General features: G+C 62.0%; 1 protein-coding gene across 2 annotated transcripts in view; it reads left to right on the forward strand.

Annotated features, from left to right (window-relative positions):
- Positions 1–1,289: 1,289 nt before the first annotated feature.
- The window catches only part of ITGA5 (integrin subunit alpha 5), a 49,932-nt gene continuing 30,077 nt past the window's right edge, over positions 1,290–21,144 (forward strand). The window contains exons 1-5 of one of the 2 annotated variants that reach the window (XM_030554385.1): positions 1,290–1,445; positions 15,413–15,546; positions 19,757–19,869; positions 20,097–20,220; positions 20,627–20,688. In XM_030554385.1, the coding sequence (XP_030410245.1) occupies positions 1,291–1,445; positions 15,413–15,546; positions 19,757–19,869; positions 20,097–20,220; positions 20,627–20,688 (588 nt within the window). In that variant the 5' untranslated portion in view covers position 1,290. The remainder of the gene's footprint in view (positions 1,446–15,412; positions 15,547–19,756; positions 19,870–20,096; positions 20,221–20,626; positions 20,689–21,144) is intronic. The other variant, XM_030554386.1, reaches the window with a different exon arrangement.

The following is a 21,144-nucleotide window of genomic DNA, read 5'->3' on the forward strand; positions in this document are numbered from 1 at the left end:
TGTTTGTGCCAGTGGTGGAGCCTGGGGGGGAGGCAGGGGCTGGAGGGCTGGGCTCCCTGCCCCACACTGACTCAGGGCGGCTGGAGTGGGATGTCAGTGGAAAGCTAATGGGGTGGTGGAGGCCTGGCGAGCGCTGGCCTCAGGGCGTTTCTCACCCTGGCCTCCTGTACTGGGATATTGTGTGAGATTTCCAAGGCTTTTGCCTAAGCAAATGTTTTGCACATTGCAGGGTCACCTCTTTCCATGAGCTCAGCCGGGCCGGAGCCGCTAGGACGTGCCCCCAGTGGCCATTCCAGGGGGGCTGGCAAGTAGAGAGGCCACTGGGCTGGGAGCCAAGAGACCTGGCCTCTACCCTACTTCTGATGCGTGCAGTGGTGGGTGTGTAAGTGGCCCCCACGCTGCAGCTGTCTCTGGGCATCGCCCCAAACCTGGCTGGGGCAGATCCTTAGCCCCACACTACAGCTGGGAACTGAGGCCCAGAGAAATGCAGTGGCCTGCCCAGCGCACACAGGAGGCTGTTGTCTGCAATGTTGCTGTAGCAGGCTGGTCCCAGGATGAGAGAGAGGATGGGGCACGTAATTGCTTTTGTTGGACCCACTTCTGCTGAGGCCAGGGGCCAGCCTCTGAGCTACCCAGAGCTCTTTCTCGGGTACCCGGGAGGCTGTGGCAGAGCCGAGAATCGAGCCCCGTGCAGGGCCTCAGTTTCCCTGTCTGTGACATAGGATAATGACCCCAGGGGAGCCACCAGAGATAAAGTCAAGGGGCTTTTCCTCCTCTCTGCCTCCTGCCAGCCTCTTCCTGCCTTCTGCAAAGGGCCTTTCCAGGGAGCAGCCCTGGGAGGGGCCCAGCTAGCTGCAGAACCACCCCCAGTCCCAGACACGCTTCCGTGGGGCAGGGGGGTCAGGTTCTTGCTCACTGGGGGTGGCTGCTGTTCCCCACGAGTGTGAGTTCCCCCTTTTGTCTCTTGCATAGAAGCCCCGCTATTGCTGAACTCAAGAGCCCGAAGCCGGGCCCGCCGCTCTGACCCTCCCCGGCCCATCGCCGGGGTCTCGGGCTTGCCCCCGGCCCGGTCCGCGCCAGCGGTGTCGTGTTCTCCAAAACCGCCCCATCTTCGCTCCGCGAGATCCACCCCGCAGGCAGGGGGTGGGCGCAGCCGCGGCTGGTGACTCCTCCCTTTGTGGGGGGGTGGAAACACCCTGCGGGCGCTTCCAGGAGGGGTCTCGGAGCCCTGCTCCCGCAAGGTCCTGCCTGCGCGTCGGGAGCGGGGCAGCCAGCGCGCCGGGCTCCGCCATGCCGCCCCCCGGGACCCTGCTGCCGCTGCTGCTGCTCGCCCTGCCGCCCGCCCGCGCCTTCAACCTGGACGTGGCCGAGCCGGCGCTGTTCCGCGGAGCCCCGGGCAGCCTCTTCGGCTTCGCCGTGGATTTCTACCTCCCGGAGCCCCAGAGGTGAGCGAGCGGCGGGGCCGCCCCCCACCCCCGGGCTTCAGAGTCTTGGCACCTTGTTGAAGAACAAATTGTATCAAAGGGTCGGTGGAGAGGGGGGTGTTCGCGGCCCCCTGTGGGCGGGGGATATGGGGGGGGGGTGTCACGGCCCCCTGTTAGCGCCGGAGCGGGGAGTGGGGGCTTCGCGGCCCCCTGTTAGCTCCGGGGCGGGGGTGTTCGCGGCCCCCTGTTAGCGCCGGGGGGGGGAGTGGAGGCTTCGCGGCCCCCTGTGGGCAGGGAATATGGGGGGGATCGCGGCCCCCTGTTAGCGCCGGGGGGGGACTGGGGGCTTCGCGGCCCCCTGTGGGCGGGGTATATGGGGGGTCACGGCCCCCTGTTGCCCCGTGTGTGTTGGAGGGGGGACGTTTGCTCTTAGCCCAGCTCTGACTTTCCGGGCTCTGCTCCCAGTCCCCTCGGCGGGACCCCGCCTCTTTCCGCCGGTCTGGACACGCGGCTCCGGCGCTGTTTGCACCGTTATCCGTCCGGTCCCGGCTAGTTCCTTGGAGCCACGGCCGCGGCGCTTTGGTCCCCCCGAGCTCCCCGCCTGCATTCCTCGCGCTCCCGGGCCCGATCCCGTTCGCGGGATCCCCCCACGAGAAGGGCGCGCGTGGGGACCCGGGGCCGGGTGGGCGACGCTGCAGCCCGAGCCCCGCGCTCCGGTGGGATCCCCCGCCCCTCGGCCCCGCACAAAACAGGCTAGGAACGGAGCGTTTCCTGTAATCGGAGCTGGAGATCGGCTCCTTCCCTTGTAACTCGGAGCAGGCGGAATTCCAGCGCTGGAGGCGCAGGGACCGGTGTGTGTGTGTGTGTATGCGGGGGGGCTCCTGGGAGAGGGCAGCTGGGCGGAACATGGTTGGGCTGGGGAGGTCATTCGTGCCCCCCCCACGTGGCAGCCCCGAGGGGGGCATAGGAGCTGCGAACACTCGGGGGGCTGAAGTCCCTGGCCGAGCTGCTAACACGCAGCGATGGGGGGGGGGGGCTGGAGGTGGCGTCTCCCGGACCAGGGCTGAACCGCCCCTGCATTTCCCCATCCCCCTCCTGAGCTGGCCCGTGGTCCACGCCCATCAGAGTGGGGGCGAATCTGTCTCCCCTGAGGTCCTGCTGGGCTGCGTGCGGAGGAAGCAACCAAGGGCTGAAAGTGCCAGGGATCGGGGCCCTCCTGCCAGTGAACGTGGCAGGATTGAAGGCAGGACCCCTCCAGAGCAGGACTGCCGGGGGGGGGCAAGTGGGGCAATTTTCCCCAGGCCCCAAAGAGCCCCTCACAATAACATAGTATTCTATGTATTGCAACTTTTTTTTAATGGAAGGGGCCCCTGAAACTGCCTTGCCCCAGGCCCCCTGAATCCTCTGGGTGGCCCTGTTCCAGAGCTCAGTCGGCTCTGGTTCATGGTGCTGTGGAATCAGGGCCCAGGGGAGTGGGTGACACTGGGTGTCTTGACACCTAGCCGTGTGGGGTGAGCCACAGCCAGAGCAGTGTTCCCAGGTTAAGGGAGTTAGGGTTTGTCTACACTGGCACTTTACGGCGCTGCTACTTTGTTGCTCAGGGGTGTGAAAAAACACCCCCCTAAGCACTGCAAGTTTCAGCGCTGTAACATGCCAGTGTAGATGGTACACCAGTGCTGGGAGCTACGCCCCTTGTAGAGATGGGTTTTTTAGAGCGCTGTGAGACTCCTACACAAGTCACGTTAAAGCACCGGTGTGCTTAATGTTGCCACTGTAGACAAGCCCTTAGTCAGTTCTTCTCAATGCCAGTCAGCTCTGACTAGAACCCAGGCGTCCTGGCTCCCACCCCCACTAGACAGGGGATAGACCTGTCCTCCTCCAGAGACAAGAACAGAACCCAGGAGTCCTGCCTCACAACTCTGCTGCTTCAACCCTGAGACCCCACTCCCCTCCTAGAGCTGGGGAGAGAACCCAGGAGTCCTGACTCCCATGCCCCTGCTCTAACCCCCAGACCACACTCCCCTCCCAAAACTGGGGATAGAACCCAGGAGTCCTGCTTCCAAGATGCTGCTCCTGGGAATACCACTTATCAAAGCCCCTTTCTTTTCTGCCCTGGCGGTGCTGAGTGGGTGTGGGGCCTGGTGGCTCTGATCCAGTGGGGAGGGTGGAGTTGGGGAGAACTGTGTCCCGTGGCCTGTGGCAGGCAGCCAACCCAGGGAGGTTTCTTGTGGAGATGCCCCTTGTGAGTGTGCTCTGTTCCATTCATGGTCCCTACTTGCTCTGACTCCAGGAGCTCCCAGCACCGGTCAGGCTGAGCTTGCTAAAGCCCCAGCATGCATGAGCCAAGGGGCAGCTGAGAGGGTAAAGCCCAACCCCCCTTCCCAAAAAGGCAGTTGTTGCCATTTGATCCTATCGGCTTAACCACCCTGTCCCCTCCCCCCCCATCTATTGGCCAGGAAAGTGCCTCCAGCCCCTGGTTTCACTGGGTGATTGGCCTGAGGATCTGCCCTGTCCAGCCCTGCCCTGGTGGCTCATCCCCTGTAGCAGGGGCTGGGGCTGTAAGAGCCACTTCCCCTCTTGCGTGGTGTTCACCTTTTCAGCTGCCAAGCAAACTGCTTGGAACCCACAGTGCGATTACTGGGATGGGGCATGTTGGGACACCAGGCGCAGACCTCGGGGTGCTGTCAGGGCGAGTAGCAGTCTAGCCCCCATTGTCTTCAGCCGAAATCCCTGCCCAGTGGCTGGCAGGTGTGCTGGCTATTGTGCTCTACTCCAGAGGTGGCTGCATTAGAATGGTGCTGGGTGGGTTCCTTTTGGGCCTTGTCCCAGCATTCTGCGATGAGAGAGCAGCCCCCAGCATGACCTGAATTTGCAGGCTGCTGTGCACCTAACTCCCCGTCTGCTCATGGGGTCAGAGGGCCCAATCCAACACCCCACCTCTGAAACAGCCAACACTCACAGGCTAAAATCACATCCACCTCTGATCATTCCCAGAGACGGTGCTTGGTTCCTTAGGAGCACATGATCTGGTAGCTAAAAGTACAGTGGGCTGGGAGTCAGGACTCCTGGGTTTGTTTCTGCGTCTGGGTGGAGTGGGGTCTAGCAGGTAGATTAGAGCAGGGGGGCTGGGAGTGGTGTCTAGTGGGTTAGAGCAGGGGACTGGGACTCAGGACTTCTGGGTTTGTTTCTGGCTCGGGGTGAGTGTGTGTCTAGTGGGTTAGAGCAGGGGGCCTGGGAGTCAGGATGCCAGGGTTCTGTCCCCAGCTCAGCTCCTGACTCCCTGTGTAAATCATTCTTCTGGGCATGTTTTCCTCCTCTGTGCTGTGGGGCTATTGGTACTGGCTGAGGTAGGGGGCTGGCTGATTGTGAGGCTCAGTTCTTCCTGGCTGATGCGCCTTGGGTGGCAAGCGCATTGTCATCCTGAGGTCTGGTTTGTGGATTCCAGGGTTCTGTGATTTTTTTTTTTGGGTGGGTCCCATGTCCGGTGCAGCCAATTCTCCACCCCCTTTGTACGCAGTGCCACTGTTTCCCAACCCCCTTACAGCCAAATTGGTGCATCCTGTAATGAAACCTCACAAATGTCACTGATTTCCTTTCCTCGCTCAACACGTCATCTCTTTCCTGGCCTGGACGTCCTGGTCCCTTACGCAGCGCTGATCTGGGCACCGCCTGATACAGGGGAGGCAGAACTGTCACCTGGCTCGCTATTTTCCCCTCCTCCTATTGAAGGGGCTGCCAGAGGCTGCCCGTGGCACTAGGTCTGGGGGAGGGTGTGGGGCTGGAAGCGACTGGCAAGGGGATGCTCTGTCCCGGGCGCTGGTTTCCAGAGAGGGGGGAGGTCTCTGGTAGCATTTCTGCTTCACAGCCCTGGGTAATTGTCCCACTTAACAGAAGAGGAAAGTGAATCACAGAGCTGGGAAGGGACTCGTTCAGGGTTACCCAGCAAGGCAGTGCCAGAGCTGGGAGCAGAACCCAGGAGTCCTGGTTCCCAGTCCTGCTTTGCTCTAACTAGAGCTCGCTGCAGAAAGCAGCAACCAGCTCTGTTAGGTCCCAGCAGCTCTGCCAGGGGAGGGCCTCTGCGTGGGGATCCCAGGAAGAGGCCTTGTCGGGCTTGGCTGCAGCAGACATTAGTGCTCCTGACAGCAGGGAACAGATTTCACAAGGTTGGTCTGCTGGATTAGCTGGGAGGCAGAACTCCTTGGTTCTGTCCCCTGCTCTGCCAGTGACCCCACCCCATGCCTCAGTTTCCTCATCTATTATGGGGGATAATGGTACTGCCCAGTGCAGTGAAATTGTGGCCTCCCAACCTTGCTGTCCTTCCTGTGTTCCCTGGGGGTGGCGGCAGCAAGCAACGCACCCTGCCCCCTTGGAATGGGGGGGCATCAGCTGGCTATGCCGGGGGGGGGGGGGTTAGCCCACAGCTCCCTGCTACAGAAAGGGGCTGCCCACTTAGCACAGCTCTGGGCACCAAAGGGTTACATACACAACCATAAATAAGCCATTAGCTGATTGCCCAAGAGCTCTGCCTGGCCACGGGCCAGTCCATGCCAGTCAGATTTCATAATCCATGTGGCCGTCCAGCCTGACCTGCACAGCACAGGCTGCTGGACTGTGTGGGCCTAGCTCCTGCTTGAGCTAGTCCAAACGATTTAAAATGGCCAGTGATGGAGAATCCACCATTCACACTTTATTGCCAGTCTGAGCTGATCTGGCTTCAGCGGCCAGGCACTGCCATCCGTTAGACTTTCTCTGCCAGACTGCAGAGGCCATTGTAGAGACCGGGACCGTCAGCCCTGAACCTTCTCTTTGCTAGACTCATACATTGAGCTCCCAGAGCCTCTCGCTTTCGGGCCCCCGAGGCAGCCCAGAAATGGGGCCCTTGTCCAGGCTCCTGCAGGGAGAGGGACGCAGGGTCTGGGAACCCCCCAGGCAGAAAAGGCGGGTGCAGGACCCAGCTGCAGGCAGGGTGGGGGCTCTCCTTGATCTTCCAACCCAGAGCAGCTGAGCCCGGAGCTCAGCCAATCTCTGCTCTGGTGTTCGCACCCCCTCCCACGTGGGGGGTGCTTCCTGACTGACCATTACACCCCAGCAGAGCCTATTCTGAATCACTCACAGCCCCTCAGCTCCTGGCTGGAGAGCCCCTGTCTCTCTCCATGGACCATAGAGCCCCCATAGCCAGTGCTGGCCTCTCTGCTCTCTCCCAGGCAGGGTGGATACTCTGGCATCATTCCCAGCATGCCTTGCTGCCCTGCATGGTGCCCAGCTGATGGCAGCCTGCTCCTCCCCAGCACAATATGCCTCTGGACAGAGTGGGTTTACCTGCTGGCCCCTGCAGATGGGGAGAGCAGGTCAGTCTGCCAGCCCCTGTGGAAGAAGGGTTGGGATTAAGCTCAGCTGGTAACCCACAAGGTCCCAGCTGGGGACTGGGTCAGCTGATTCAGAGCAGAGGCTGTGCGGCATCCGGGCTGGGATTCTCCTGGGAAAGCAGCATTCGCTCACACAGTGCTCTTGCTCCATGGTTTGGGCCGGCTGGGAGCCAGGGCTCCGGCAACAGCCTGACTCACTGCGCGGCTTCTGCTGCCAGCCAGAGTGCACAGAGACGGGAAGAGGGAGAGACAGACAGGAAAGGGATTGCACTGGGGACCCGTGCCATGGGCAGTTCTGGCCGCTCGGCGATTCCTGTGGGCAGCAAGGAGAGAATCAGAATCCCCCTGCTCTGAAAGCCCCAGTCCCGAGAGCTGGACTAAGGGAGAATCCCACCCTAGGATGGAGTCAGGGTGAGCGGTGCCACGCCAGGCAGCGAGGGGCAGTGGCACACACAGGCACACCCAAGCGCTACAAGCCAGACTTTTCCTAAACCCAGGCAAGACCCTGATGGCTGCATCCTGGTCAGCTCTTTCCACCCCCACATGCCGGGATCAGCAGGCCCATCCCTAGATATCACAGCTTGCTCCACACAGCAATGCCCAGCGGCCATGGATAAGGAGCCCACCCCACTGGGCACACCCAAAGAGTGGAGGTGGAGGCAGGGTGGGGGGCGGGGGGCTGACAGCCACAACCCTGAAGCTGAATGAGCCAACATCAGCTCCCAATGCTGCCTCAGTCCCTGGGAAGCTCACCTCCCTGGAAGATTGGAGGTGGGGGATGTCAGGGGGACGTCACACAGGAGCTCTCTGGGGTCTCAACCCTCCCTGTGTTCTAGGGGGTGGGTGTGTATGTAAGGCAGGCCTGCACAACATGCTGCCCGTGTGGGCTCACGGGGAGTGAGTAGGCAAGTGGTGAGGGAGGGAGGGGGGCTGAAGAGGCAGGTGGGCAGTGGTGGGGGGTGAGGAGGCGAGCTGGGGGGGGGCAGGTGAGCCAGCGGTGGGGGAGAGGGGGCTGAGGAGGCGGGCAGGTGGGCAGTGGCCAGGGCTGAGGAGGCGAGCCGGAGGGGTGGGGGGCTGAGGAGGCGAGCGAGGGTCAGTGGCTGACCTGTTCTACTGATCTGGTCTTGCTCCCATCCCCTCTCCAAGGGGTGCCTGGAGGTGCTGCCTTCCCGCCTTCCTCAGTCACACTCAGTCATTCAACAGGGCCATTGATTACAAAGTGGGGGGGAAGATCTTATTCTACTTCTAGTAAAAAGACATTTTTCTTTTACCTTAATTATACTACCTTAGGGGCCCGCTATAACTTATTACCAAGGTTCAATACCGCTGTTTCAGTGGGGCAGCGCTGGGGAAGGAGGGTTTGTTTCCGCGGGGTGGGCGGTGCTGGGGGAGATGTGTTTGAGGGGGCTTAGCAGGGCCGGGGAGGTTCGGCCCTCAGCTGTTTTCTTTGCAGTAATATGGCCCTCGCCACTTTACGAGTTGTGCAGGCCTGATGTAGGGTCTGTTCTGGGGTCAGGGTGGGCGCTGTCTAGGGTCCCACTATTCAACATGCTGCTCCCATGGCCCAGCTGGTCTAAGCTGCCCCACATGGGATCCGGACCCTCTGCCCAGGTCTTGGCTGGTCATTTGCCCTCTGGGGCTTTCCACCCTCTACTGAGCTTCTGGCACCCCTGAGTGCTGTTGCCAACCCATGAAGCATTCTCTGGTCCCTTCCTGCCAGCTTTGTGTAGATGTAGATATTTCCCCAGTGCTGCTGGGGAGGGGAGGGGATCTGTGCCTGGGCATGAATGGGCTAATAGGCGGTAGGACTTGGAGCAGTGGAAGAGGCAGAGAGGCCAGCTGGTCTGATAAATAGTCTGGCAAGGAGGGGAAGTTGGGGTAGTAGCCCCACCCCACGGGGGCTGCCTGACAGGAGAGGTGCGTGCAGGGTTACCGTGATGCTCTGAGGGTATCTGGTGTGTCTTGTGTTCACATTGATCTTCCAGCTCTCATGAATCCTCCAGCCCATCAGGGAAGGGGAGGGTGAGGGTTATCAGCTCTACTTCAGAGAGGAAACTGAGGCATGGAGTGGCAGGGACTTTCCCAGGCTATGAGTTGATTCCGTGTCAAGAGTCAGGATCAGAACCCAGGAGTCCTAACACCCGCCCCCACCATTCTGCACTAGCCCACCAGACCTCACTTCCCTCTCTCTCCTCTCCACAAATGGGAGATCAGGCCCAAAGCAGAACCATGGTTCTGGTCCTGGATCTCCTGTAAGCTGGGATCCGTGACAGGCGCCTCCCAGGGTGCTGGGTCTGGTTGGGCTGGGGCTCCCCGTGTGTCAGCATGGGCAGAGCCTGGTTCTGGTGAGTCCCATTCCAGGCAGCTGAAGCCTGGATCCTGGGCTTGGTTTGGGCTGTGGGGCAGTCCTGGGCCCCTGTAGAGCCCCATGGTGAGGACATGCCCAGGGGCGGCTCTGTGGTTTTTGCTGCTCCAAGCACGGCAGTCAGGGAGCCTTTGGCGGCGTTTCTGTGGAAGGTCTGCCCCAGTCATGCAGATTTGGTGGCGGTTCTGCAGGTGATCTGCCGGTCTCATGCCTATGGCGTACCCGCTGCTGAATTGCCACTGAAACCGCGGGACCGGCAGACGTCCTGCAGAAACGCCGCCAAAGGCTGCCAGACTGCCATCCCCTGCGGTTTGCCGCTCTAGGTATGCCCCAGGCACGCGCTTGCTGTGCTGGTGCCTGGAGCCGCCCCTGGACGTGCTGCTTGTTAGCAGGGGACATGAGCTGGTGGGCAGAGAGAAGCGGGCCTGGGTAAGAGCCCAGATGGGGGGTGTAACATCCCCCCCACCCCCAGGCTGCAGCACAGGAGCCCAGCCTGGCGCCCATGGGTCGGCTGTAGGGTCCAGGCCCTGGAACTCTGCTCCCCAAACCCAAAGGTGCTGCACAATCTGGGCCTGAGCCCCCGACCCCCCCATCTGTGGGTGCTGGGGGGCAGCTCTGTCTCTCGCCCCCATGGTGCCCGTACCTCTCAGTTCAGGGATCCTGCCTCTTGCCCCTTCCACGTCCCCATCCCCTTGGCCTGCCTCTCTCCCACCAGTCCCTGGAGTGAGGATGTGGGGGCCAGCAAGAGCTTGGGCTGCCTTTGTTCTCCAGGCTAGCTCATTCCCGGGGGTGGGGGAGGGGGCTCCAGGGAAAGAAACAACAGGTGCCCCCTCCCCCTTCATAGACATGCGGAGGGCTCAGTCCGGGCCTTTGATGGCTTAGCCCCCCTGCCCCCGCCCCCTTGCTGTGCCCAGCCTCTGCTCTGCTGGAGCTCCTGCCTTGGCCAGGCCTCCGGGGCCTTCCCCTCCTTTCCCAGTCAGGGAGGCTCAGCCCAGCTCCCCTGGCTGGGGGAGAGTGGGGGGACAGGCTCCCCAACCCCTGCCTGTCCCGAGCCAGGTTCCAGAGCCGCTGTGCTGCCTGCAGCCACCCTGGGACAGCTGGGCTGAGCCCCCCGCAGGCTGCGGGGCAGGAGGGGCTGCGTCCCCCAACACAGTGCCACAAAGGTTCTGGCGCCCGTGGGTCGCCCTCTGTAACTTCCCCAAAGCCACTGCTGGGGGCCCCTGGCTGCTCTTTGAGAGGGTTTTACTCTGAGGGGGGCGGGTCTCAGTCCAGGTCCAATTCCCCCCGGGACCTGCAGAGCTGGTAGGGCTGGCGCCTGGGCTGGACTTGTGGCATCCTGGGCCAGGAAAGGCAGCAGAGGCCTCTCCCCTTCCCTTCTCAGCTTTGGTTCATTTTGTCACCTGTTGTCTCTCCCCCCACCCCCCAAACCCGCATCTGTCTCAACCCTGCTGTACCCTGTCTGCCCTGTGCATTGCAAACCCTCGGGCAGGGACTGTCTGTGCAGCCCTTGGCACCGTAACCCCGGTGCTGATAGCAATGCCAGGCAGTGTGTGTGCAGACTTGGGCACGTCCCTTTAGCTCCTTGGGTGACAAACGTTCTCTACGTGCATCACCTCAATTTGCTGCTTCCTGGTTACTGCGTGAGGCCCTGATCTGGAGGCTGGGGGAGTTAGGACTAAAGGGCATTGGCAGGGCTGTATTTTCGTAGCCAGCACAGGAACTCTGTCATGGGGCAGGATCCCTGTTGGCAGAGTGACCAGCTCCTGCGCTACTTGCCTTGGCTCTGTGCGGGAGGGACCCCTGTAAAGCACAGGAGGGCGTGGCAGGGCCTGTGGTCCATGTGCTGCCAGGAACTCTGCTGGGCCCTCCCTGTCTTGGAGGGACTAGCTGAGGGTGCAGCATGTGGCAGGGACATAGGGGAGAGTGGCTGGGGTGGGCTGGGCCTGGTTAGCTGCTGTGGACGGGAGCTGTTCTCCAGGGGCTGAGGGTCCTGTTTGCAGCGTGCTCAGGAAGGCTCAGTCCACTGTGACCTGGTCTCCCTGCCAGCCCCTTGATCCGTTGTGGGAGCAGTGGGGGAGCTGCCTGCCCAGGGTGATGCCAGAGCATAGGTGCCAACTTCTCCTGGTGCTGGTGGGTGCTCGACCCCGACTCTGCCCCACCCCTATTCCAACCCCTTCCCCAAAGTCCCTGTCCCAACTCTGCCCCCTCCCTGCCCCTATTGGACTCCTTCCCCAAATCCCCACCCCAGCCCTGCCTCTTCCCTGCCTCCTCCCCTGAGCATGCTGCGTTCCCGCTCTTCCCCCCTCCCTCCCTCACCTTGTTACGCCTCGATACAGCTGTTTTGCGGCAGCAAGCGCTGGGCGGAGAAGCAGGGACGCAGCGTGCTCCGGGGAGGAGGCAGAGGTGAGGTGAGCTGGGGTGGCGGTCGGGGTGCTTGGCTGCTGGTGGGTGTAGAGCACCCACCAATTTTTCCTCATGGGTGCTCCAGTCCTGAAGAACCCACAGAGTCGGTGCCTATGTGCCAGAGCACCCCCCATCTACACCGGGTGTGAACAGGCCAAGCTCTGGGGCTCCCTGAGGCCTCCAGCTCATCCCATGTGCCTCGGGGGACGGCAGGGCTGAGTCGCACCCACTGGGATTCGAACCTTTGTCTGCTTCAAAGCAGTTCCTTAGCCCATGAGGCTGCCACGGCCTGGTTCCCAGCCTGAGGGGGAGGGACAATGGGGCTCCAAGGCACATGGGTCGAGATCTCTGCCTGTGGGGGCCAGCAGCACTGCCCAGCCCTGCACCACCCTGAGCAGAGTGTGGGTGCTGGTGCCATCGCCGCGGGGCGGGGGCAGGGCCTCGTTCTGATGGGTTCAGGTAGCCGCCTGGCTCGCTCCGTACAGGGTCCCTGCGGCCGGCAGAGGCCTGGGAGCACCAGATGAAAGAACCATCCACTGGTATCCTCAGCCGCAGGGCCCTGGGCCGGCTCCAGCTAACATTGTCTCTCCCTGGTAAAGCTCTGGATATAGTCAATGAAATGCCAATTCAGGATGCTTTACATTACTGCAGATTCAAAGAAATAGTTTTGAAACAATTTCAGATCACATTTGAAATGCAGAGGGTGAAATTTAGAAACCTTCAGAGGGGTGCTGGTCTGATTAATGGGGAATATATTCACAGGATGAAAGATCTGATTGGAAAATGGGTGAGAGGAAAAGATGCTGAAATTTTTGAACAAGAGTTTGACCCTGTTGCTCAGGAGCGTTTCCTAAGCATATGTGAAGATGATGTGAAACAGCGTCTGTGGGACAACAGTATAAAAACTGAATGAGATGGCGTCTCTAGCTGATGCCTTTGAGCAGACCCAGGCATCTGTTGAGAAAGAGGATGTTTACAAGTATCTTTGGTGCTACTGTTAGACCTCATGATAAAAAAATGTGTTGTTAATGTTAAACCTGATGACAAAAACACTGGCACTGATATAAAACCTTAGAAAAAGGGTGCAATATGCATGATTTTTGGGGAAAGATTTTGCACATGCTAGGAGTGGTAAATAAGATCTCACCCCGTGTGAAGAGGCCATATGGTAACGGTGCTTTTCAGCTAGTACCTGTAAAAAGGCTTGAAGCTTATCACAGCAGAGAAGCCATAATAAACCTGGTCTGCTGCATGGAAGGGAAAACTGAGGCACATCATCTCATCGCAGGCGGTGGGGGTACGCAGTTGGGTGTTTACAAAGATGTTTAGACTGGCTGGTTTGTTCAATACCCCTTGTGTCTTCCAGCTCCTTCGTGAACCTTAGCATGTGTTCAGTCACTGGTTTTTCTTTCCCCTCGGTGTTCCCTTCAGTACTGGTTCTCAAGCCCATCGCGCCTTTGGGGATTTGGTACTGCAGGGTCTGGTGAAGTAAGGATGTAGGACATTCTGCATATTGGCTGGCCCTCTGTGGAGATGTCTCCCAACGCCAGGACTGTACATATGAAAGGAATCCATCTCCCCTCTCGGGCTTACCCTGTGTTCCCCACTCCCAGCACGGAGACCTCCCCCCCCCCTTTTCCTATGGGGTTGGGATCTGTGCTTTCTGGGTTCACCCATTGGTCAGACACACCTTTTCCTAGCAGCTCTCCCCCAGCTGCTTTTTGTGTCTTACAAGCCTCACAGGGGCTTGCGGGCTGGGGTTGGTTTCAGCTCTGTCCCAGGCCCGGCTGGGTCCCGGCGGGTGAATCGCAGCCATGCAACTGCTCTGTGCACACCTGGATGCCCACAACAAGGGCCCATTGTCCCAGGCACTGAAAAGGGTTGGCTGCAGACCCTGCAGCTGAGCATGGGGGCCCCATGGGGAGGGAGTGTGGAGAGGGCAGTAGAGCTGCGTCTTCTCACAAGAGCCCTTCCGCCCTACCCCTAGAGCCACCTGGTCACTGCAGCGGTTCAGCCCTGTTTCAAAGCAGGAGTCTGGGCCCTTGTCGATGCTGCTGTCCCCCAGTGGTCCTGCTTCTCCAGACCCTAGCGAGTACCTGTGCTGCTCTGGTGCAACAATTCTCTCCCCTCTCTTAAGAGCAAGTCCCTTTTTAAACAGCTCTGGTCCTTCTGCTTTCTGGTCCTGTGCCCTCCTGGCCTTATCAGGAACAGGCAGCCAGGGTTTGCGGAGACCGTGGCTGTTTGTTTCTTTCCTGACGCTTTTCCTTAATGAACAAACCCCGTCACTTTCCCATGGGAGTGTCCCAAGGACCAGCCCCCCACAGCACTGCTTGATCCCTGCGGCGCAGCTCTGACACCCCCCTCCCAGCACTGCTTGGTCCCTGCTGCGCAGCTCCGACACCCCCCACAGCACAGCTCCGACACCCCTCCCCACAGCACTACTTGGTCCCTGCAGTGGAGCTCCAACACCCCCACACAGTGCTGCTCCGATGCCCCCCACAGCGCTGCCTCGTTGTTGCAGCACAGTTCCAATCCTCCCCCCCAGCGCTGCTTGGTTGCTGCGGCGCAGCTCCAACACCCCCCCCCACAGCGTTGCTTGGTCTTTGCGGCGCAGCTCTGACATCCCCCCACAGCGCTGCTCTAACGCTCTCCACAGCACTGCTCGGTCATTGCGGTGCAGCTCTGACACCCCCCAGTGCTGCTCGGTCGCTGCGGCTTAGCTCTGACGCCCGCCACAGCGCTGCTCCAACGCCCCTCACAGTGCTGCTCAGTTGCTGCGGCGCAGCTCAGACGCTCCTACAGTGCTGCTCTGACACCCCCCACCAACACTGGTCGGTCGGCAGTGCATCTCAGATGCCCCTACAGTGCTGCTCGGTTGCTGCGGCGCTGCTCCGACTCCCCCACAGCGCTGCTGAATCACTGCAGCGCTGCTCCGACTCCCCCCACAGTGCTGCTTGGTTGCTGTGGCGCAGCTCTGACACCCCCCAGCGCTGCTCGGTTGCTGCAGCGCAGCTCCAACACCCCACCAGCGCGCTCGGCCGCTGCAGCACAGCTCAAACACCCCCCACAGCGCTGTTTGGTCACTGTGGTGCAGCTCAGGCACTCCTACAGTGCTGCTCTGACACCCCACCACCACCACTGCTCGGCCGGTGGTGCATCTCTGATGCCCCTACAGTGCTGCTCGGTCGCTGCAGCGCTGCACCGACTCCTCCACAGCGCTGCTGAATCACTGCAGTGCTGCTCCGATGCCCCCCACAACATTGCTCTGACGCCCCCTTCAGTGCTGCTTGGTCGCTGTGTCGCAGCTCCAATCCCCCACAGTGCTGCTCAGTCACTGCAGCTCTGATGCCCCCCACAGCGCTGGGGCCAGGGAGCTGGCGCCATAGCCGTGCTGAGGGGCGGTATCAGTCTCCTGGGGGGAAGGTGGGTGGTGCAGATGGCATCCCAGGAGAGGGGCGTCATTGACATGCAGTGGGTCTGCAGCTGGAGCCCAGTGAGGCAGCCCCAGCCCTTGAGGGAGCAGGGGAAGAGATGGGGCATCCCCAGCCCCTGTGCTCTCAGCTTGGTTATGCTAATTCCTGGGGGCTCACAGTGGGGATACGGGGGTCTCAGACATGCAGACAGCGATCTCATCTGCAGAACAATCACCAGCGATCTGCAGACAGCTCCCACAATCCCTTTTACCAACCATGTCCATGGAGCATTAGGGGGGCACGGCGGGTGCTGGAGTGGCTGCTCATGGTCCATCTGCGGGCAGCCTGGGAACTGGGAAGGGACCCTGGGGTGGCTGGGGGAGAGGGGCCCAGCTCAGCTGCCATCTCCGACTCATGGCTCTTTCCTCCTCCTTTCCCTAGCAGTATCAGCATCCTCGTCGGAGCTCCCAAGGCCAACACAAGCCAGGCCAATGTCACGCAGGGTGGGTCCGTCTACTACTGCCCCTGGCACCGGGGCAACAGCAGCTGCACCCCTATTGAATTTGACCAGACAGGTAAGGGGAGTATCAGCCTCATGTGGGTAGGGGCCAGTATGTTCAATCCAGCAGCGGGGGGCGGGGGGGCTGTCAGCTATGCTCCTCCCCTTGGGCAGTCTCCTGTCAAACAACTGATGGACATCAGCAGAGCTGGGTGTGGGGGAGCCCAGGGCTGGGATAGCAAGGGCTTGTGGGTTGGGATTGAGGGGCATCAGCAGAGCTGGGTGTGGGGGAGCCCAGGGCTGGGGTAGCAGGGGGCTGCGGGTCAGGACTGAGGGGCACTGGCAGAACTGGGGGTGGAGCCCAGGGCTGGGATAGCAGGGGGCTGAGGGTCAGGATTGAGGGGCATCAGCAGAGCTGGGGGGAGCCCAGGGCTGGGATAACAGGGGGCTGCAGGTCAGGATTGAGGAGCACCAGCAGAGTTGGGATGTGGAGCCCAGGGCTGGGACAGCTGGGGGCTGCGGGTCATGACTGAGAGGCACTGGCAAGGCTGGGGGGTGGAGCTGAGGGCTGGGATGTGGGGGCTGTGGGTCAGGATTGAGATTCTCTATTGTCCATCCGATGACTTATGTAGGGGTGGTGCCCTGAGGCCCTAGGCAGGATTGCGGGATCCCATGGGGCTGGGGCATGGAGAATTTCCCTCCTCCACAGGGTTTGTGCCCTGTTGCCTAGGTCAACACCCTCTGGGTTTGAAAGCTGCCACAGGAGACTCCCCAGCCCCGGCCCGCCTCCTCCCTCCCCAGCAGGCGGTTTCGGTTGTTACCCAGCTCAGCGGCGGTGCCGAGGGGGATCGGGCCCCATTCTGCTGGGTGCCCTGGCCTGCCTGCACAATGGAGATGAGAGCTGAGGGCTGGTTCTTGCTCTGGGTGAGCTCCATGTGGGGCCAGGAGCCGGCCTGCAAGCTGCTGTTGCACCCAGAGCTGACCTGGGACTGAGCCCCTGCGACCCCCACGGGCCTGTCAGAGACTTTCTGCCTTGGAGAAACCTGAGCAGGGGGGAACCTGCTACCATCTCCCTGCCCCCTCCGTTGGCTGGACCCAGGGACCCTACAGTGCAGCCCCACCCTGGGGCCATGGCACCCAGCCCCCATCCCAGTGCCATCTGCCATGCATTCCCATCCAGTCTCACAGCACCCCCTGGTGGAGAGGCTGGGCTGGGGTAGTTGGGAACTCCCCCCACAGCAGGTGCTCCTGCTCCGCTCCCCACAGCGCCTCCTGCTGGATCAGCCAGGATCTCCCCTCACAGTCAGTGTTCCCACCCCACTCCCCCACAGCGCCCCCTGCTGGATCAACCGGGAGCTCCTGGTGGGGACCAGGGGAGGCTGAGCAGCCTGACAGTCAGTGGCCCTGGTAGGGGAGAGACCAGATGAGCTGTAATCCCAGCCACAGGAGGTGGCTCCTCTAGCCAGCCCAGCCCCCCAGCGCTGCCAGGATAGGCTGTGCTGGGGGGGTGCTGGCCCCTCCCAGCTTAGATGTTTCCTGTGGCCCCCCCCACCTTTTCCCCCCACTATGTGTTTCCTCGCCACTTCCTTTCCCAAATGGCCATCTGCTGTCACCGCGCCCCGCTAAGCATCCCACGCACCCCCCTCCAGAGGCGGCTGCATTTCCATGGCAGCCATCCTGTTCCCAGCATCCTCCTGGTTTTAACTGGGTGATCCCAGCTCAGGCCCTGGCATCACTTTGCGTGGGGACAGGTGGGGTGCAAAGTCCTGGTCTCGCCCTTGTGATGGGCACATCCATCCTGTCGCTCCCCCAGGGTGATGCGCTGGGTCTCACAGCAATGATCAGTGCAAGGCTGGGGGACCAAGCCATGGGCCGGGGGGGGGGCAGGAGGGGAGCTCCTGGCACAGTCAGTGCCATCATGGGGAGCTGGGATCCTGGGCTACAGACTGTGCAGGGTGGAGGGGACCCTCTGCTCCCACCCACGTGGGCAGGGCTCTGGCTCTGGCTGCCTCTCACTCTGGCCCAGGACAAATATTTACCCAGCTTTGCAAAGGGAAGCGAGGGCTTTGCGGCTGGATTGCAGAGCTGGCGCCTGGCTGGGTGACCTGGAGCGGGGTTTCCCCGGCTGCAGGGATGCCGGTGCCCTGGAGGGGCCGGCTTGGATGGGGCCCTGGCTGGCTCGCAGCCAGGGGATTTTCCTTGGCTCGTTGGTCGGGCCGATCGCGTTACGGCCGGAGAGCAGTACGCAGCCCGACGGGAGCTGTCACCCCACGCAGCTTGCACCAAACGTTGTTCTCGCTCCAGCCAGACGTGACCCGTCTGGCTCCCGGTCCTGCTGGCCGATCAGTCTCCAGAGGCTCTCCTGGCTCTGCTCCCCGTCGGCACCCTGCCAGCAGCTGGAGCCACATGGCCTCCTGCTCTGGGGCCCTGATCCCTCACCCTGAGATAAGTAGTTAATAATGAACCAGGTGTCTCTGGGCTCATCCACCCCCTGGAGCCAAGATAAGGCAGGGCCCAGGGGAAAGAAGGGGGGATGCAGGAGACGTGGGATGGGATTGGGGATGGCTCCCCCCTCGAGGCACTGTGGCAATGTGGGGGTCAGTGTGCAAAGGCAGGGGGTGCACTGCAGGGGAAGAGGGGTTTGAGAGGGGGAACAGGGCAGATGGGGGGAGGAGTCCTGGGGGTTACAGTACAGGAGGTGGGGGGTAGTGTGGGGCTGAGGGGGCAGAGTGAGTTGCAGCACAGGTTGTGGGGGGCAGTGGGTAGAGGTACGGGCGGAGGGGAGGGGGCCAGGGGTTGCTGTGGGTGGGGGCAAAGGTGCAGTGGGGTGTTGCAGTGTGAGCTGTGGGTGGGAGCAGGGGTGAAGTGCTGGGGTGGGGTTGCTGTGTGGGCTGTGGGTGGGGGCAGGGGAGCAGTACGGGGGTGGGAATTGCAGTGTGGACTGTGGATGGGGTAAGGGTGCAGTGCTGGGGTGGGGTTGCAGTGTGGGCTGTGGGTGGGAGCAGGGGTGCGGGGGGTGGGGTTGCAGTGTGAGCTGTGGGTGGGGGCAGGGGTGCAGTGCGGGGTGGGGTTGCAGTGTGGGCTGTGGGTGGGAGCAGGGGTGCAGTGCGGGGGTGGGGTTGCAGTGTGGGCTGTGGGTGGGAGCAGGGGTGCAGTGCGGGGGTGGGGTTGCAGTGTGGGCTGTGGGTGGGGGCAGGGGAGCAGTACAGGGGTGGGAATTGCAGTGTGCGCTGTGGGTGGGGGCAGGGGTGCAGTGCGGGGGCGGGGTTGCAGTGTGAGCTGTGGGTGGGGACAGGGGTGCAGTGCGGGGGCGGGGTTGCAGTGTGGGCTGTGGGTGGGAGCAGGGGTGCAGTGCAGGGGGTGGGGTTGCAGTGTGGGCTGTGGGTGGGAGCAGGGGTGCAGTGCAGGGGTGGGGTTGCAGTGTGGGCTGTGGGTGGGGGCAGGCATGCAGTTCGGTTGTGGGGTTGCAGTGTGAGCTGTGGGAGGGGGCAGGGGTGCAGTGCGGGGGTGGGGTTGCAGTGTGGGCTGTGGGTGGGGGCAGGGGGCAGTGCGGGGGTGGGGTTGCAGTGTGGGCTGTGGGACGGAGCAGGGGTGCAGTGCGGGGGTGGGGTTGCAGTGTGAACTGTGGGTGGGGGCAGGGGTGCAGTGTGGAGGTGGGGTTGGAGTGTGGGCTGTGGGTGGGGGCAGAGGTACAGTGCAGGTAGTGGAGGGTACATGTAGTGGAAGATGGGGAGTTCTTGCTCTTCCAAGAATTCATCTCTGCTTGTGTTTTCCCTTAGAGCAAAGCTGAGCGAAGCCCCCAGCATGTGAGACCCACCCAGGGGAAAAGGGGGGGCTGCGGGCAGCAGGTGGGACCTGCCTAGGCGGGAGAGGGGCTGCAGGTGACAGGCGGGGCCCACCTTGGGGGGAGAGGGGCTGTGGGCAGCAGGCAGGAGCTGCCGGGGGCTTGCAAAGGCTGGTGGGAGGGGAGAGACTATCCCTTCCTGGGACACTTTGGCCAAATGCCCTCTTTCGAGATAGGTCGGAACACGCTGCCCCCTCCCCCACGGTATTTGCAAGGGGGCTCCCCCATGCCAGCAGCTCCCTCCCGGGTGACAGGGCCCCTGGGGCCTCAGGACTGTGCTGTCCCCCACAGGGTTTGCACCCGTGAGCTGGCTGGCATGTTGGGTCAGCGCTGCCCTCTGCAGGGCCGAGCTGGCAGCTCAGCCATGTGTCCTAGGCCCCCCGCGGGGGCAGCAGCTGGTGCCAGTTGTCGGGCCCGGCAGTGACCACACTCCTCCCTGCAGGGTCCCGCCAACACGACTTCAGTGGGAATGGCACGGATGGGCTGACACCGGTGGAGTTCAAATCCCTGCAATGGTTCGGAGCGACAGTGCGGTCCCACGGCAGCTCCATCCTGGTGAGAATGGCACAGGGGGACCTGGCTGGGTAGTGCCCGCCGAGGGGTGGGTTGGGGCTGATTCTCTGCGTGGCTATGGGATAGGGGGGTTCCCGCCTGGCCCCACACTGTGCTGGGGTAGCTAGTAGGTGGGTGGACGCCATCAGGTACCAGGGCCTCCTATGCCTTGGTCGCTCGGTCTCCCCTGTCCCCAACTGCTGCTCACCCGCTGTTCTGTACCTGCCCAGGCTTGCGCCCCCCTGTACAGCTGGCGCACCCTCAAGGAAGAATCTGGCCGAGACCCAGTTGGCACCTGCTACCTGTCTGTCAGCAACTTCACCAAGTTTGTGGAGTATTCGCCCTGCCGCTCAGGTACCGGCTCAGGGAACGGGGGGAGAGTCCCTTAGTGCTCTTTCCTGGGGCTGGGCTAGGGGGCAGTGGGCAGGAGACCCCAAACTCCTTGGCTCCCCCAGCAGCAGATAACCCCTTCTTTGAGGGGTCACCAGGAAATCTTTCCGCCTCGGGCCTCCCTCACAGCCCCAGTGCTGGGCTGGGCACACATTCCCAGGGGATGGCGTCAGAGTGGGTGGGGACAGCATTACCAGGAAGGCGGGGAGAAGATACTAGTGGCTAGTGCAGGGGACTGGGAGCCACCCTAGGGTGCTGGTGTCCAGGGTCAGAGCCCCCTGCCCTCCTCCCAGTCCTGCTTGTCCTCCCGCCCCCCGAGTCCCTGGCCCCCATCCCACCACTCCCTCTTCACTGGTGTTTCTCTCTGCAGATCTAAACTCAGCGGCTGGGCAGGGTTACTGCCAGGGTGGCTTTAGCGCTGAGTTCACCAAGGTGAGAGGCCCTGATGCCATGCAGCTGCGTCCCTGAGCTCTGCAGTCAGACCCCCCTGAGCGGCGCTGGGTCCTGAACTGTAGGCTCTGGTACCTCCCGCCCCACAGAGCTGCTCCTTGAACCCAGACCCACAAACAGGCACCTCCTATGGGAGCGCTCCCCTAGCTGGTAGCAGTTGCAGGTCCCTTATCCTCTCTGTGGGCCCCCCCCCCCCTAGAGGGAGCATGTTCTTATGTGCAACACCTTGCATGTTGGGAGCTGCTGGATGCTGCGAGTGGGGCCTTGTGAGGAACCCTCCCCAATACCTCCAGCCCATCCCGGTCGCATCTCCCGTGCCCCACAAGCGGGGCATTGCCCTGTTGGGCCAGCTGGGTGGGTCTCTGCCTGCTCCCCCCCTCCCACCTGGTGCCAGGGCAGATCTCCGGCGGTATCACTCATTCCCACGGGGACACAGAG

This window comes from Gopherus evgoodei, chromosome 3, assembly GCF_007399415.2.
Source record: "Gopherus evgoodei ecotype Sinaloan lineage chromosome 3, rGopEvg1_v1.p, whole genome shotgun sequence".
Classification (NCBI taxonomy): domain Eukaryota; kingdom Metazoa; phylum Chordata; order Testudines; family Testudinidae; genus Gopherus; species Gopherus evgoodei.